The sequence below is a fragment of the Mizuhopecten yessoensis genome, unplaced genomic scaffold (genome assembly GCF_002113885.1).
Source record: "Mizuhopecten yessoensis strain PY_sf001 unplaced genomic scaffold, ASM211388v2 scaffold10703, whole genome shotgun sequence".
Taxonomy (NCBI): Eukaryota; Metazoa; Mollusca; class Bivalvia; order Pectinida; family Pectinidae; genus Mizuhopecten; species Mizuhopecten yessoensis.
The window spans coordinates 636,547-655,043 of NW_018408679.1; the positions used below are offsets into that span (position 1 = coordinate 636,547).

General features: G+C 38.3%; 1 protein-coding gene across 4 annotated transcripts in view; it reads left to right on the forward strand.

Moving 5' to 3' along the window:
* The window catches only part of LOC110461901, a 112,146-nt gene that overhangs the window by 43,992 nt on the left and 49,657 nt on the right, over positions 1-18,497 (forward strand). For 2 of the 4 annotated variants that reach the window (XM_021515631.1, XM_021515632.1), the window contains exon 5: positions 8,599-8,857. In XM_021515631.1, the coding sequence (XP_021371306.1) occupies positions 8,599-8,857 (259 nt within the window). Of the gene's footprint in view, positions 1-8,598; positions 8,858-11,829; positions 11,857-12,475; positions 12,506-18,497 lie in introns of all 4 variants that reach the window. The other 2 variants (XM_021515629.1, XM_021515630.1) reach the window with 2 other exon arrangements.

Below are 18,497 nucleotides of genomic sequence, written 5' to 3' on the forward strand. Positions count from 1 at the left end.
TTGCCCCCAGATCCAGTGTTACCAAACAACCCAATGGTGTAGGGCTAGTGATTGTAGATGGTCAGACGCCTTATAACCACTCAGGCACGTTGCCCCCAGATCCAGTGTTACCAAACAACCCATAGTGAAGGGCTAGAGATTGTAGATGGTCAGACGCCTTATAACCACTCAGGCACGTTGCCCCCAGATCCAGTGTAACCAAACAACCCTATGGTGAAGGGCTAATGATTGTAGATGGTCAGACGCCTTATAACCACTCAGGCACATTGCCCCCAGATCCAGTGTTACCAAACAACCCAATGGTGTAGGGCTAGAGATTGTAGATGGTCAGACGCCTTATAACCACTCAGGCACGTTGCCCCCAGATTCAGTGTTACCAAACAACCCAAAGGTGTAGGGCTAGAGATTGTAGATGGTCAGACGCCTTATAACCACTCAGGCACGATGCCCCCAAATCCAGTGTTACCAAACAACCCAATGGTGTAGGCCTAGAGATTGTAGATGGCCAGACGCCTTATAACCACTCTGGCACGTTGCCCCCAGATCTAGTGTTACCAATCAACCCAATGGAGTAGGGCTAGTTATTGTAGATGGTCAGACTCCTTATAACCTCTCAGGCACGTTGCCCCCAGATACAGTGCTACCAAACAACCCAATGGCGAAGGGCTAGAGATTGTAGCTGGTCAGACGCCTTATAGTGTTACCAAACAACCCCAAGGTGTAGGGCTAGAGATCGTAGATGGTCAGACGCCGTATAACCACTCAGGCACGATGCCCCCAAATCCAGTGTTACCAAACAACACAATGGTGTAGGACTCAGGCACGATGCCCCCAGATCCAGAGTTACCAAACAACCCAACGGCGTAGGGCTAGAGATTGTTGATGGTCAGACGCCTTATAACCTCTCAGGCACGATGCCCCCAAATCCAGTGTTACCAAACCACCCAATGGTGTAGGGCTAGAGATCGTAGATGGTCAGACGCCCTATAACCACTCAGGCACGCTGCCCCCAGATTCAGTGTTACCAAAAAACCCAACGGAGAAGGGCTAGAGATTGTAGGTGGTAAGACGCCTATAGCTATAACCACTCGGGCACGTTGCCCCCAGACATAGTGCTACCAAACAACCCATTGGTGTAGGGCTAATGATTTTAGACGGTAAGACGCCTTATAACCACCCGGGCACGTTGCCCCCAGATCCAGTGTAACCAAACAACCCTATGGTGTAGGGCTAATGATTTTAGACGGTAAGACGCCTTATAACCACCCGGGCACGTTGCCCCCAGACATAGTGCTACCAAACAACCCAATGGGGTAGGGCTAGTGATTGTAGATGGTGAGACGCCTTATAACCACCCGGGCACGTTGCCCCCAGACATAGTGCTACCAAACAACCCAATGGTGAAGGGCTAGAGATTGTAGTTATAACCACTCAGGCATATTGCCCCCAGATCAAGTGTTACCAAACAACCAAATGGTGTAGTGCTAGAGATTGTATATGGTCAGACGCCTTATAACAACTCAGGCTCCTTGCCCCCAGATCCAGTTTTACCAAACAACACAATGGTGGAGTGCTAATGATTGTAGATGGTCACACTGGATCTGGGGGCAACGTCACTGAGTGGTTATAAGGTGTCTGACCATCTACAATAACTAGCCCTACTCCATTGGGTTGATTGGTAACACTAGATCTGGGGGCAACGTGACTGAGTGGTTATAAGGCGACTGACCATCTACAATCATTAGGCCTACACCATTTGGTTGTTTGGTAACACTGAATCTGGGGGCATCGTGCCTGAGAGGTTATAAGGAGTCTGACCATCTACAATAACTAGCCCTACTCCATTGGGTTGATTGGTAACACTAGATCTGGGGGCAACGTGCCAGAGTGGTTATAAGGCGTCGGACCATCTACAATCTCTACCCCTACACCTTTGGGTTTTTTGGTAACACTGGATCTGCGGGCAACGTGCCTGAGTTGTTATAAGGCGTCTGACGATCTACAATCACTAGCCCTACCCCATTGGGTTGTTTGGTTATACTGGATCTGGGGGCAACGCGCATGAGTGGTTATAAGGCGCCTGACCATCTACAATCTCTCTACAATCTCTAGCCCTACCCCTTTGGGTTGTTTGGTAACCCTACGTGACTGAGTGGTTATAAGGCGACTGACCATCTACAATCATTAGCACTCCACCATTGTGTTGTTTGGTAACGCTGGATTTGGGGGCATCGTGCCTGAGAGGTTATAAGGAGTCTGACCATCTACAATACAATCATTAGCCCTACACAATTGTGTTGTTTGGTAAAACTGGATCTGGGGGCAACGGTTATAAGGCGTCTGATCATCTACAATCTCTAGCTCTACACCATTGGGTTGTTTGGTAACACTTCTAGGTGTCATGACTTTAAAGCCACAATGGTGTAGGGCTAGTTATTGTAGATGGTCAGACTCCTTATAACCTCTCAGGCACATTGCCCCCAGAGCCAGTGTAACCAAACAACCCAATGGTAAAGGGCTAGATATTGTAGATGGTCAGGCGCCTTACAACCACTCAGGCTCATTGCCCCCAGATCCAATGTAACCAAGCAACCCAATTGTGTAGGGCTAGTTATTGTAGATGGTCAGACGTAACCACTCAGGCACGATGCACCCAAATCCAGTGTTACCAAACAACCAAATGGTGTAGTGCTAGAGATTGTAGATGGTAAGACGCCTTATAACCACTCATGCACGTTGCCCCCAGATCTAGTGTTACCAAACAACCAAATGGTGTAGTGCTAGAGATTGTATATGGTCAGACGCCTTATAACCACTCATGCACGTTGCCCCCAGATCCAGTTTTACCAAACAACCCAATGGTGTAGAGCTAGAGATTGTAGATGGTCAGACGCCTTATAGTGTTACCAAACAACCCAATGGTGAAGGGCTAGAGATTGTAGATGGTAAGACGCCTATAGCTATAACCACTCGGGCACGTTGCCCCCAGATCCAGTGTTACCAAGATGAGACTCACAGTATCTAACTTTCTCTAAGGTCACAACCGGCTTACAACTGCGAATCCATGCTGTACAACGGAGTTTGTGGTGAAGGCCACACGCTGGTTTTGGAGCCTGCATTATTATAATGAGGGCAACACATTTGTATCGGAATCTACATGATTGTGATGCATTTACGGTGAAGCCAAGCAATTGTGTTGGGGCCTTCAAATTCGGTCAATCCCAGCCAAACATGATTGGTCTAGACATGAAGACTACTCTAAGCAAAAAAGATTGATAAAGATTGTTCTAGGCAAAGAGAGAGAGATTGAGATAGAGAGAGCGAAAAAAGAATTTTCTATATTCTTGTCACAGTACTTTAGCCTTGTTCTTCACAAAGCACTTAAAGGAAAAGCAATATTTAATTGCAAAATTGGTTTGCTGCAATGTTGCTCTGGCTGTACAAATTGATACACAATTCAGTATCCCTATATGATGAAGGATGTGATTCCAGCTACTTTATTCCAGATAGCCCTTTTCTGTATAATATAATTTGGCAGTCAAAAGGCATTTTTGGGGGTGCGAAAGTCGGACGTTATCAAATGTTTCTTTTTAAACTGTTAAACATGTTAAGAATGGACTAGGATCATGAATCTTGGTGTGTACATCAGTTACACTAAGATGATGTGCACTATACCGTATTCAGGGTCTGCAGCCCCTTAATAATAGAGTTATTGCCCTTTGCTAAAATATCAGACACATATACATGTAGGTATGTTAAAACAGTTTTTTTCTTCTTCCAAACTCAACCTATTTTTACCAATATGTGTCATAAATCTAACCAAATGCAAAATTTACAAACAGGAAAGCGTCCAATAAAGTTGTTTTCGGGGAACATACATCAGTTCACCTGATACTCTTGTTTTATGCCTGGGCGCATAACATGTGGCTTTGCCAACGTTTGTCTGTATGTTACACTTCTAGGTGTCATGACTTTAAAGCCTATATACCAGTGTATTATGTTTATGTCCCTGCCATGTTATAGGGAGAATATAGCTGAAACCTAAATATATCCCATCTTGTCCTGTCCATATTCACTCTCAATGATCCATCACTTAATAACAGATTTTTAAAAAGATTTTAGATGAAGGTCAGCCAAATGAGATGGTATTTCTGGGTTCAAAGGCCAAGGTCACTATAACTATTCAACCAATTCATTGACATAACTCTAGAAACTTTGTTTCTGAACAGATTCCAAGGTCAAGGCCGAGGTCACCATTACTATTTATTGTAATTTTTCAGGCAGTGACTCTAATTTCCAGAGGGGAGTGGGAAGCATACTGTATTTGGATATGGATAAAAATGTGTAATACTATGGTTATCTTGATAAAAGTCAGGGTCAGGAAACTTCGTAAAGTGCTCATTACTATGATAGCCCATGTTCCAAGGTCCTGAGCCGAAAGGGAAGGTTACTGTTATTGTATAAATAGAAAAGTCTCTTCTGCATGAAATGTAGCAGGGTATTAGTCCCCAAAAGACAGTCCAATGGAAGACACAGCACTAGAATGATGGTTCAAGTGTTTTGATACAAAATGTCACATGTATAGACTACACTACAATTACCTATATTGTTTGGCCGGAAAAATTCTTACAAATACATCAAGTAAAATAACACCAAGAACACACTCACAAAAATTATGAGAGTTATAGTAGGTTCCAATATCACAATTGGGAGATACTATTACTGTTGAAATCATATCCATAACCAATCTCTTAAAGTTATTGCCCTTGATCTAATACCAATATTGGTGTGTTGTGACACTTTTCTAAGGCTGTGTCAGATTAAATCTGACATTTGGATAGAAGAGAAATATTCTTTCGTAAAAAGCAATTTGGCTTCACGGCTGTAACATATTATTTTTCAATAAAATGTCATTTTGTGTAAATTTTATATTATTTTTGCATTAATGTGTGGTGTATCTCCAAGCTTAACAAAGAGTGAATCCTTCAGTTGACACACAATAGGATAGTAAATCTAATGAAATGTCAGAAATCCCAAGTTGGAATTTGTCACTTCAGAAATGTGTATTTGCCCCGGGGCACCTGGGGAGATCAGTTTGTGACAGGCAGGTGTTGGGTACAGAGGCGGAAACTCTAGGGTTAAAAGTCCACAGGGAACCGTCAGACGAATCCAGATTGATACTCGAGTCGCAGAATAGCTGTAATGTATATCAATCGCCTACCCTTTCTAGCTTTATTCCGAGCGTTTAACAGAAACGGGAGATGTTGTACTATTGCGCCTGTTGTGTTTTCCTAATGACAGGGAATAGAAGGTTTATCTAGTCACCGTGTCACAGTTCTACTGGGATGATATGTTTAGGTATGAGTGGCAACAGCCCGGCTATCATCACGGTCTCTTCTGAGGATGCTGTGGCCCAATTACAGGGTAATATTTTCTTCAGGGTTAAGAGTTGTGATATTTTCCTATTGTAGTACTTTCATTGAGATAAGATGACTTAAAATCTTTCTAAATAGGAAGAATTATTATTGGGGTTATAAATGATAAAATTTCATTAAGAGGGTAAATGTTTCTAAAAATCCTGGCCATGTGGTTAGGTTTTGTGCCCATGAAAGATGTTTAATGACATTCAAACTCTTGTATGCTTACTGTATTTTTGGCTATCTTCTGTCTAGCAGGGTTTTTATCAGACTTTTTAATCTTTCAAAATAGCATTTTGTTACAAAAAGTATTGGTTTGATACAGGAATGAAGTTTTGATCCAAGGCCAGTTATATTTTAGAAGTGTTTGAAGGTTGCACCTTTTGGAGTATCGTATAACTATTTCAATATGTATGGATTAAACCTAATAGAGGTAGAATATAACTATGTAAAGATACAGTAAACATCATTATAGTGGCACCTTTTGTGCAGGATAACTGGCATTATAAAGAGAGGTGGCAATATAACAAGGGAAGTGTATAAGGGAAGTGGTAACCTTGAAATATACCGGCGGTAGTGAAGGTGGAAACGAGGGCCATTATAATGAGATACTTCTGTATTTCATCTTCCTAAATTCCGTGTATTTTAAAAGACCCCAAAAATTATATTTCGCTATCATCCTCAGAAAAAACAGGGTAGGTAGTATAGGTAGGCATTTTTTTTTTTTTTTTCTTAAATATTTTTATTAGGCTTGTAAAGAGCAGGAGTTTTGACTTTAACAGTGCATATCACTAAATGCCAATAAAAACTTTAGGGTAGGCACAACAATCTAGGAACATCTTTAGGCCAAATAAACAATATCGGGCAATGATTTCATATAAACATCTATACATTGATTTTTTTGTAAACATTTTTGTCAGTTTTCTATAAGCAGTGATATGAAAAACATTTATGAAACATGTACAGTATTGATCTTATATAAAGATGGAGATTTAGAACTCATCCTTAAAACAAATACTATCTTTTAAAAAAAAAAAATCATCTGAACCTTTAATATATAAATCTAATATAGTTAATTAAGGTCTCGTAAGTATTAAGGACAGTAGGGTCCAATATTGGCACTGGATCAAACAAACCAATATTGGTTGGATACGTATTACCTAAATAGATATATGGGCAAATAAGTAATAACGACAGTATGGTCCAATATTGGCACTGGATCAAACAAACAAATGTTGGTTGGATACATATTACCTAAATAGATATATGGGCAAAGAAGTAATAACGACAGTGCAGACAAAGACATTTGTCATTTTTTTTATATATTTGCCTTCTAATATAGATATATGTATATCTGTTTGAAGAGTAAACCTGCTATATTTCGAAGTCTATCTTTAGCTATTTGATGGTTCTTGACTCCTGTTGCTTAATGCAGTACTCAGTTTTTCCTTCCTGGTACATGTTTAAATTAATTCTGTATTATTGCAAGGTATATTAACTATATTAACTAGCACCTAGATATATTGAAGCATGATTTTGTGTGTGTGTGTGTGGGGGGGGGGGGGGGGGGTGTTGAAAGGAAAATGTTTTTTTTAATAGATTATACTCGGACACTATTATCAACACATACTCTAGAACTATAACACTAACATGGCACTTTAATTCGGCGAATTGGATGATGTTATACCATACGAAGCATTTCATATACTAATATTTACCGTATAATAACGTTTGTGCGAAGTCTGTTCACCATCTTAACTGGAAATCAGACACTAGACTATAATACAATAATAATTAGAATAGAGTATGGACAAGAATACATATATATCCGGAGTTTATTTTTTATATCAAAAATGTGAATTAATGCTTATTTGTTAAAATATATGTATGACGAATACTGATACTTGATAGAATATTTTGAACAGTATGTACATTAATTAAAGGCGATTCTAGACGCCCATGTACAATGTATGTATATATAAAAAAAATATGTATGAAGTTTTGATTGGACATCTTGCGTTACACAATACGAGCTTCATACTCCAGGCTCTTTATATGAAGTCTAACGTGATGTTGGAAATTCCTTTAAGTTTTATGTCCTTAATGTTTCTTTGTGAGCTATACGATAGAAATCTAACTCTATGTGATGTTTTGATTTAAGATCCTTTTATGCTCCGAGACATGATGTCTGTCAGATAGCTACACTTTAACACATGAAATAGTAGGTATTTTTATCCTAAGGAAGACAGTAACATCTTGACTTATCTAAATGAAAGAAGGGATTGAAAATATTACTGGCAATTAATTTCCTGCGGTTTTAATTGATTTTCTTGTCAGCATATGTCCGCAAGTCACCGAGGGTTATCATTGCTATATTTGGTGCTGTTCAATAAAGTAACGGAAATGAAAATGTGCTGTATATGTTAGTTTTGATGTTGAAGTGACCATTTGAATCAAGTTTGATTTTAGGATCTGGAAATCAAAGTCAACTTTTAACTTTTGATTTCAAATGCTGGACATTCAATTTCAAGTGACCTTTATTTTGGTTCAGGCTCTAGATGCCCAAATGAGATCCTTTTAGGTTTGCCCTTTTTCAGATTGCAGACGTGCAAATGGCTCTTTGACCTTCGTTTATTTTCAGGTTATAGACAACCAATAGACCTTTGGATCTTCGTCTGATTTTAGGTTATAGATGTCAAAGTCAGCATTTTTTCTGTGTCAGCTTCATGTTATTGACATACAAGTTCAAGTGGCCCTTAATTTGTTTAATTTTATGTTCTAAACATCAAAACAAGCTTTTGACCTTCACTTTACGTTATACGTATCTCAATGACACCTTGGCCCTTACGTCAGTATTCTATTTCAATGATACTTTGGTCACTATACCTTTGTCTAGTTACAGCTTCAAGACATCAAAGTGGCTTTTGACCTTTGCTCCATATCTAAATGACACGTTGACCTTGGCTTAGAGTTCTGCATATCTAAATCAGTTTGGCCTTTAAACCTCATTCTTCTTTAAGGTTTTAGACATCCAAATGACTTTGTGACCTATGTTTTGGATATACATCTTCATATCACCTTTCACCTTTATTTTGTTTCAGGTTGTAGACCTCCAAGTGACCTTTGACCCTTCCTTGGGATGTATATCTATGTAATACCTTTGACTTTTATTTTGTTTCAGGTTCTAGACGTCCAAGTGACCCATTGACATTTGTTCAGGATGACAACTTTTCCCAACTTCAGCCTTTGACCACCTCTAATGGACTGTCCAAGTCTGAGGGACGACTACCCCCTCTCAGCCCGGGGTACCTCACACCCTGTCCCTATGACAGATTTCAACCCCCTAATAGTCCAGGTTTACTTAGCACAAACTCGGCCTGGAGCGAACTTGCCAAACTACATTCCCGACGATCATCCTATGGGGACTATACAGAAGACAGGTAGGTCTGGAGCACATGTAGACATCTAAACTGCACATTACATCTTAATGTTCTTGAAATGTACAAAGTCTGATGTTATCAGCAATTTTTATCATTCCTTATCTAGTGATGCAGATATGTAAGTCTACTTAGTGACTTGAGTTACAGGTGTGCTTAGTCTAAGCCTGATGATGAATGTTAACTCATTCACCCCTATATTTTTAAAATGGACTTGCCAAGTCTTATGATTAATGATTAAGTTCAAATGTGACTTTAGGCATAAATGGGTTAAGTTAGCCTTGCAAACCTGATATTGCAAATACATTTAGCCCACCAAGGCTGATGATGTAAGTAAATTTAGCCAAGCAAGCATTGCGTTGTATTTAGACTTTCAAGCCACCTGGGATGTAGGTGCATTGATATATATATATAGTCTTCCAATCCTTGCGTTGTAGATGCATTTAGTAGAAGATGTAGGTATATCCTACCAATCCTGATGTTATTGGTGCCCCTTATAGTTTCAAAAGTCTTGGTTTGTAGGTGTAATTAGTCTACTGGCCTGTAACTGTGGGTAAATTTAAGGTATGGTGAATGAATTAACTAATATACCAAGTCATATCTTATATAGTTAATATACAGGTCGACCTGTTGTCTGGGCCATAACTCCTGTTGTCTGGCCCATACCTCCTGTTGTCTGAGCCATAACTCCTGTTTTCTAGGCCATATATACCTCCTGTTGTCTGGGCCATACCTCCTGTTGTCTGGGCCATACCTCCTGTTGTCTGGGCCATATATACCTCCTGTTGTCTGGGCCATACCTCCTGTACTGTTTAATACAGCGACTTTTTTATTGGTGGAATGAGACATGTTAGGATTGGAGAATGCAGTAGGAAAAAATCAGTCACTGTGACCTATTTTTGGGGTATACTGATATTTGTATTACACTATTGTCATGGTTTTATTGATAAGAGGCCAACCTGGGATTTAAAGCAAAAGAGTATAGCTGAGTCTTCATCAACATGTTTACGACTTCATCGATATGTTCTGGACAGTGTAAGCACTCCCTTGATAAAACAGGACATTTCACTCAGTTGATGACTCAAAATGTCAATCCAAGATAACTGTTAACAATCACTGTAGATCAGCAAAGATTTTTATTTCTTTTTGTACATCATGATAAAAAGCAGAGCCTCCCTGAGGGTCCATTTAAACTAAAATAGATTTCTTGTAACTTTGTAAATCTCGCCCTACAAAGCAGTATTCGTTATCGCTTCATCTATTGTTTTAATTGTCTGTCTGACAATTGTTACATAGCTTTTTTACCAGAGTCTCGAGGTTGCTTGGTTACACACCTGGTGAATCTTTCTATTATGAAACAGTCAGGCCATGAATATGATATTCTGTTTTCAACATCACAATAAAACAAATTGTTGTATTAACCCAGTAACCAGAACCTCTTTTTGACTGGAACTCATTGGTTGTTATCCAACCATCAAATCGTCGAAGTTAAACAAAAATGAGTTTCTGAACATTGAAGCACGTTCAGTTATGGTAACGTTGTTTTGTCTGACATCAATGCCCGGTTCAGGTTTTTCGGGAAAAATATTGAACATGAATATGAGGTTATGACGACTTATATTTTGTATAAAATACAATAACCCTATAAAGAACAACAGTATAAATGTCATAAAAGCAATACCACTCATCTGTTCGTCTGATGTCTCAGACAGCACAAGTTTTTTCTAGGAATAGATATATTTCACTTAGGCCAAAGCCCTCATGGAATGCATACATATATACGTACATTACATTCAGGCAATTTGTATGACAGATGAACTCTCGTGTGTTATGGCTATTGCTTTTCGTGTGTTCTTTATTTTTCATTGTTTGTCTATAGGTTTTATTAAAGAGGCACGGTAGTCTAGTGGTAGGACACCGGGCTCGTGACCGAAGGGTTGCAGGTTCGAGTCACGGCACGGCTCTGTGTTGTATTTTTGAGCAAGATACTTTACTCCGCTTATTCCAGTCTACTCAGCTGTAAATTAGTATGTGGTTGGGCAGTGCTAGAATTGTTGAATGCTAGCTGTTAGTGTTGAAATGGCAGCTCCTGCTGTATGCTCCTCAGGGAGTTGAGAAAGATATTGGCTGGTTGCAAAGGCCCTATAACCACGGATAATAATTTGTGAACTGCTTTGAGACGACCTAAGAACTAGGTTGTGATAAAGCGGTATATAAGAACATCAAATTATTATTTATTATTTATTATTATTTTATTCTGGAATTCTTGAATTTAGTGATTAAGAGGCTGCAATTTCCATATTGATGATATTTTCTGAGAAATTTTATATTTGAGGATAATTAAAATTTACAAATGTAGCTCCTTCTGAATCAACGTGAAACTTTATCGCTTGTGAAAATAAAGTCATCTACAGAGGTTGAGTTACACAGAGGTCGTCTACCCTTAGACCATACCATCTACAGAGGTCAAGTTACACAGAGGTCGTCTACCCTTAGACCATACCAATTACTATTGATAGAGAGTATATATATAAGTAAGGATTTATTTTTTTGAGCTAATAAGCTTAAAAGTTGCCTAATATTTTGTCTGGTTCAAACATCTCATCTTTTCATAATTCACTGAATTACTGGAAAAAGTGCCTATTATGGCTATTTGTAGAGAAATTTTGAAGATTCATTGTAATTTTCCAAAATTGCTTACTGCCAAGGGCACTAACAAAGTCAATAACGGTCATATTATTGTTACTTCTTATAGAAAGTAAGTTGGAGATTTTTGACTGTTACTTCTGATGGATAGTTAAGACTATTTATAAAAAAGTTAGTTCTGTGAAACCCACACTTGTTGCTGGGAACAAATCCATGAAAATCTGTGATCCTGCTAAATTAAGATCTATGCAGTAATTGGCAGTGTAATTGGCAGTAAGACTTCTATCTAATTTTGAGTGTTTTAATCTTTTAAATTTTGGTTCCTGCAGTGCAATGGAGACAGACAATGCACTAAAGTAAGTCTGCACCAATACAATTTTGGAAGCGGTTTTGTTGAGTACACATGAGCTAGTAATTCTCAAAAGTCTTTGACATTTGTTTATCCATAAATATTTCAGCAATTATTACATTGAATAGACTTCCTCTGAGAAATCATTTGCCTTTATGTTTGATAAAAAGACCACTTAAGCCAAAGATACTGTGCAGTAATTTCATAAGCTGAGAATTATCGTAAAATTGAATTAATATACCGTAATGGAGCATGCTCTCTCATGGCCTATTACCCACAGTAAGCTGTCTGATGACTGTTTATTACAGCTCTTTAAGGTCACATTGCTGTATTTTGATATTGCTTTTCAGGCTAAAGAATAATGTAAATTATGATTCCAAACAAAGCAACCTCCTTGCTGCAATGGTGGATTTCAGATAGTCTCTTAAATCTGGAATATTAAATTTGTATGTCTATTAGTGCTTTCCATTAACTTGGAGCTCGGCTAAGCCCGTAGGTCTGGAACAGTCTGCCGCGGCATTCACAGGACTAAAGCCTGTTAGATATGAAAACGAAATTCACAAATTTTCTATCTGCAAATGTGATTCTATCCTAGGTGTTTGTTACTTTTAATGTTGGATTTTCAGTGGTGGAATGGAAACTATATGGGAGGAATCGTAAGTTAGCTTGGTGTTGACTTTTGTTTTGTATCTAACTTCCTTATCACAAGTGCTGCACGTTTACTAATAATGTTGGTGGCGGTTCATTATTTTGACACGTACAGGTGAAAGGTACACTTTCCAAATCAACATCAACTGGAAATTCGATTATTTAAGTAAAATATTATGATGAAGTACAGTGATACACCTTTGATTACATTGAATTATATTTCTATGGTATGAATACCAGTTGATGCCATGTTAAGTTTGTGGTTTTGATATTGTTAATTAAAAATTGTCACTTGACCAGCACTGTTAGATGTTGTTTTGAATCCATCGATTTGTTTTACTGTGAAATTAGAGCTGACACAAATTTAGTCCAGTATCCTTTACAATAGATAAATCATCTGCATCATGATCCCTGTTAAAGAAAATTTTATGAGACTTATTCAAGACATGCAAGGATGCATGCAGAGGTTTAGCCCCGGGTAAACAGCTAGATTGATTATGGCTCTGAAAATTTCTGTTTAATATTTTAATGTATTTTATAAAAATTCAGACATGAAGTAAAAATCTATACAAGATGTAACTGTTAAATTCAAATGGCCAAAGGCCAAGTTAGTTTCTGCCTTACAACACATACAACGTTCATTGTTCATTCAATTTTTCATTCAAAAGTTTAAAACTACTAGTCAAAAATGAGGCTCTCATTACATTTTGTTTGAAGCCTCCCTAGGACAATGGCATTTTATTTTGTACAACCAAAATGGAAATGATACAGCCCCCTGTAGAGAGGGAGGGAATCAATTAAGGGGGGAAAAGGTGAATTTTTGAAAGGATGCTCTTTAAAATTAAATACAAATGTATAACAGACATACACCAAAGTATTGAAGATGATCCCTGAGCTAAGAGTATTCAACTTGAAACAGAAAGATGTGCTGATTAGGAGCAAAGTAAAGTTGGACAGTTATTTGTTATTCGTTATTCGTTATTGAATAACGTTGGCATAAGCCGTTATTGAATAACGAATAACTGTCTAACTTTACTTTCCGATAGGCGGCTACATGTTTTTAGGACCATGGTGAGCTTATGCCATACCGCAGCGTCCGTCCGTCAACCTTTCCTAAAAAGCGCTACTAGCTCGGGGTGAGTTTCTATTTCAATGTTAATGAAACTCGGAGTGAATGCTGTCATTGGCACCCCCTATACGTGCAACCTTTCAAAAAGCGTGCATCGGCATGGTTTCTAGACCCCCTGGGACCCTATACCCGAAAATTGTCAAATTGAGATTTTGTTCAAATTCAATGTTCCTGGTCCTAGCTCGGGGTGAGTTCCAATTTCAATGTTAATGAAACTTGGTGTGAATGCTGTCATTGGCACACCCTGTACGTGCAACCTTTCAAAATCCGTGCACCGGCATCTGTTTTACAGCATTTTTTCTGTAAAATTTTGAATAACGTATAACGAATAACGAATAACTGTCCAACTTTACCTTGCCCTGATTAGGGCAGATTGTAAAGTGCTTTACCTTTTGATGAGTACTCCTGAAATTTGGATGACAAGAACTTGCCTACATTTCTTATGAAACATTGGTCAAGGAATCACATTTTGTTGTGGGACATAGAAGCATTGCACAATTGCCGAAATCATTGGTGGACAGATTCTAACTTCATACAGGAGCCAATGAGATTCAAAGATAGTTTGTAGGGGAGGCCATAAAAGTGTGGCACAACTGTTGAAATTGGAAAATTAGGTGCACAAATTTTAGCCATACTATATGGAATTACAGGAACATGTACAATATCATATTACTGAATTTCAAAATTTTTTGCATGTTTTACCAGTTAAAATGAATTTTAAAAAACAACAACAGGTGATCTAATCAGGCCTTTGGATCTCTTACATATCCTGGCGCTGTAAGGGAGTCAGCTAGATCTACAGATATTTGTTTATATATACAAGAAGCCATTGTGTACTCGGGTGCATCGTAATTTTTTTCTTTTTTTTTCTTTCTATTTTCGTGTCATTGATGAAAACAATTTTTCATTTCGTTTGCAAAGATCAACTTGAACTGTAATAACATTATTAGCAGTAATTCAGAAATATTGAAAATTATGGAAATGTTGATAAAAGATAAATTGCTTCTGTGCTGATATAAAGGTTGCTGTGTTGGCAAGGAACCATGTGGCTGACAGACCTATACCAGCAGAATCAATAACATGATATCTTCCCTCTTTATCTTTCTATACATTTCTCAACAGCCCAACATATATAATGCTGTACACAACAATGGTATTTAGGGAGGTATAGTGGGTACCAGAATTAGATTTCCTTCCCATTTCTTGATTTCAGTAAGGTTAACTGGCTGTAGTAGTTCTTGATGTCTTAGTACATGTATGGTGATTTGGCAGAGCTGGCGACGCCGCAGTGTCTCAGCCTCTCCTACACAAACAGTCTCTTAATCTCTGTGTCAGGTTACTATAATAGGGGACTGAAAGTTCCATTACATTGAAGCCTTTATATAGTTTTGTTGAACTGTTCAATCGACTTCAAATACATTTTTTTCTGCAATGCCAATTTAATTAAAACCTGAAGACGGTGCTTGAAATCTAAAAGAAACTTTATTCCAAAATCCCATAAACTATAATATAATTATGACAAATTTCCATGCTAATTGAAGATTCATGCAGCTCCTATTAGCTTTACATTGTAGAGTGCAGCTCTGTTCCAGACATCTAGGAACTGAAAAACAATTGTATTGTCTGCAGGAGCTGAGAAAACAAAATATCAGAACTACCAGAAAAGACTTGTACATCAAGTTATATTATGTTTGCATATCTTAAAACTTTTAAAAAAGCCTTATGGTTTTGTTGAATCTCCATGTCTGACATATCTTTGTAAGTGATCTACATCGTTTTTAAATTCCATTACTCAATACTTTGAAGTTGTTTTAATAATTTTTCTTGGTTTTGTGATATTGGTTCCCAGCATTAAAAAGACAAAACATAAATGTGTTAAATGGTTTTTCATGAAATCATTTGATTATGTGAGCCATGTTGTATATGCTGTTGCTACATATGTTTGTTTGTATTTAGTATGCGTTTGAGGTTGAGGTTACAACACAGACCCATTTTATAAGCTCACTTGGCCTAAATAGCCTTTGCATGTGTTTTTGCAACGGAGTCTCGCCAGTTAATGCTGTCTGTTATCAACTTTTCCATTAACAGACTAATAGTTCAGAATGTGTAAAAGAACTTTAACCTAATTACGCAAGGAGCATCCATGAACCCATGGAACTTAACTTTATATAAATGGACTATGATGTCTCCCTGCTGGGGACAGAGGGGCAGGACCAGCAAGGGAATAAGGAGTTAATTTGATATAAGTGAGGGATGTCTCCCTGCTGGAGACAGAGGGGCGGGACCAGCAAGGGAATAAGGAGTTAATTTGGTATAAGTGAAGGATGTCTCCCTGCTGGGGACAGAGGGGCAGGACCAGCAAAGGAATAAGGAGTTAATCTTTTAAAACACAACTTCAATACAGGTGAAAGGATATTTGAACTTATTTTGGATAGAGTTATATCTTTGGGTGAAATGGATTCTGTGGATTTAAATGCACGATGTGGCTGTCCATGGGAACAGAGCGATAGGGTTCAATTAGGAAAAAAGGACAAAAACTGGTACAAACAATTCTCAATTTCACCAGACCACCTTTAACAAACATTGTATAAATGTTTCTGTCATTGTCAAGTAATGCTATATTAATACTTTAGGTCCAACCTGAGATGGCCCATGGTCTCAAGTTTTGGGAAATATTTCTGTTGTCAATTGAACATCTTTTCAGCAGTCTAGTTTAGAAATAGAGAAGAAACAGGCACCGGTAAGCAATTCCGACCTGTTGTGGGTCATTCTTGTTCACAGATAGTGTTACACAATTTTCCATGACTAAATTTATATTGTCAGATTAGAATACAGATACAGTTTTAATGTCGGCAAGCACTGACGAATAAATGGGAACTTAACGATATAACACTGTCTGGAAACAACAGGTTTCAGCACTGGGTATGGAGGCAATAAGCTAATGAAAGTAAGTCTGTTGCAGATTGCGTATTGCATGAATTTGATGCATTCGCCTTGCAAGAAAAATTCTGGAAAAAAAAGGAAATTATTTTTAATATCATTAATTTTATTTGGGTGATTGTTATTAACACACGTCCCTCTTCAGAACTGTAGACAGTGTTTTTGAAGTAATTATATAATTGTTTCGGAGTTTGAAGCCCTATTACTTTTGAATTCAGTGTCTGATATAAGTTGCTATCTGCAATGATACATGCAATGTTCGTGTATTTCATGAATGTTTGCATTGGCATTTGTTTTTCTGATTTGAATTTTTTATATGCAAAACAATTACGGTCACAATCATGGTGTACTCGGTATATAGAAAAAGAAATGCATAACATTGTCCTGATTTAACTGCTGTTCAGCAGGATGTGTATAACTACATACTTAAGTGAAACACCTAATACCCGTTGGTTTCAGAAATTGGTCAAACAAAATTATGTTAACTGTGACAGGATGCTCTTTAATGGGTTGAACATTTACATCGCTTGTCTAACCTGGGGGAAGGATAAGGAAAACTGGAGGTATATTTAGGAGTTCTTGTCGATTCCCATTCAGTTCAGATGAGAGATGACACTTATTGTTTTTTCTTTAAGTATTTGAAAAATAATATAAAATCTGATACTAAACATCTGAACGTTTCTTATCTTTAGACAAAAGATACTAATTTGCCCCTTATTTATTTACTCTGTAAGAAACTTGTCAAATTGACTGTATCCACACTTTTGCCATGACTTTGCTGTCAGGGAGTTAGTCCTGTTAGCTGTGTGTTAGTTTGAAAACTAAAACACCCTCTGCCGTTTCTGTCCTGTCAGAAATAACCAAGTCAAGCAGGTGAGAGGTAGGTGAAGCCTGTACCAATCTGATCACTCCTTTTTGTTACAAGTCGTGGGAGTCAATCAGGTGAGAGGTAGGGGAAGTCTGTACCAATCTGATCACTCCTTGTTGTTATCAGTTGTGGGAGTCAATCAGGGGAGAGATAGGTGAAGCCTGTACCAATCTGATCACTCCGTTAGCTGTGTGTTAGTTTGAAAACTAAACCCCCCTCTGCCGTTTCTGTCCTGTCAGAAATAACCAAGTCAAGCAGGTTAGAGGTAGGTGAAGCCTGTACCAATCTGATCGCTCCTTGTTGTTACAAGTCGTGGGAGTCAATCAGGTGAGAGGTAGGGGAAGTCTGTACCAATCTGATCACTCCTTGTTGTTACAAGTCGTGGGAGTCAATCAGGTGAGAGGTAGGGGAAGTCTGTACCAATCTGATCACTCCTTGTTGTTACAAGTCGTGGTAGTCAATCAGGTGAGAGGTAGGTGAAGTCTGTGCCAATCTGATCACTCCTTGTTGTTACAAGTCGTGGGAGTTAATCAGGTGAGAGGTAGGTGAAGTCTGTACCAATCTGATCACTCCTTGTTGTTATCAGTTGTGGGAGTCAATCAGGTGAAAGGTAGGTGAAGTCTGTACCAATCTGATCACTTCTTGTTGTTATCAGTGGTGGGAGTCAATCAGGTGAGAGGTAGGTGAAGTCTGTACCAATCTGATCACTTCTTGTTGTTATAAGTTATGGTAGTCAATCAGGTGAGAGATAGGTGAAGTCTGTACCAATCTGATCATTCCTTGTTGTTATCAGTTGTTGCAGTCAATCAGGTGAGAGGTAGGTGAAGCCTGTGCCAATCTGATCTCTCCTTGTTGTTATCAGTGGTGGTGAGAGGTAGGTGAAGTCTGTACCAATCTGATCACTTCTTGTTGTTATAAGTTATGGTAGACAATCAGGTGAGAGGTAGGTGAAGCTTGTACCAATCTGATCACTTCTTGTTGTTATCAGTGGTGGGAGTCAATTAGGTGAGAGGTAGGTGAAGCCTGTACCAATCTGATCACTCCTTGTTGTTATCAGTGGTGG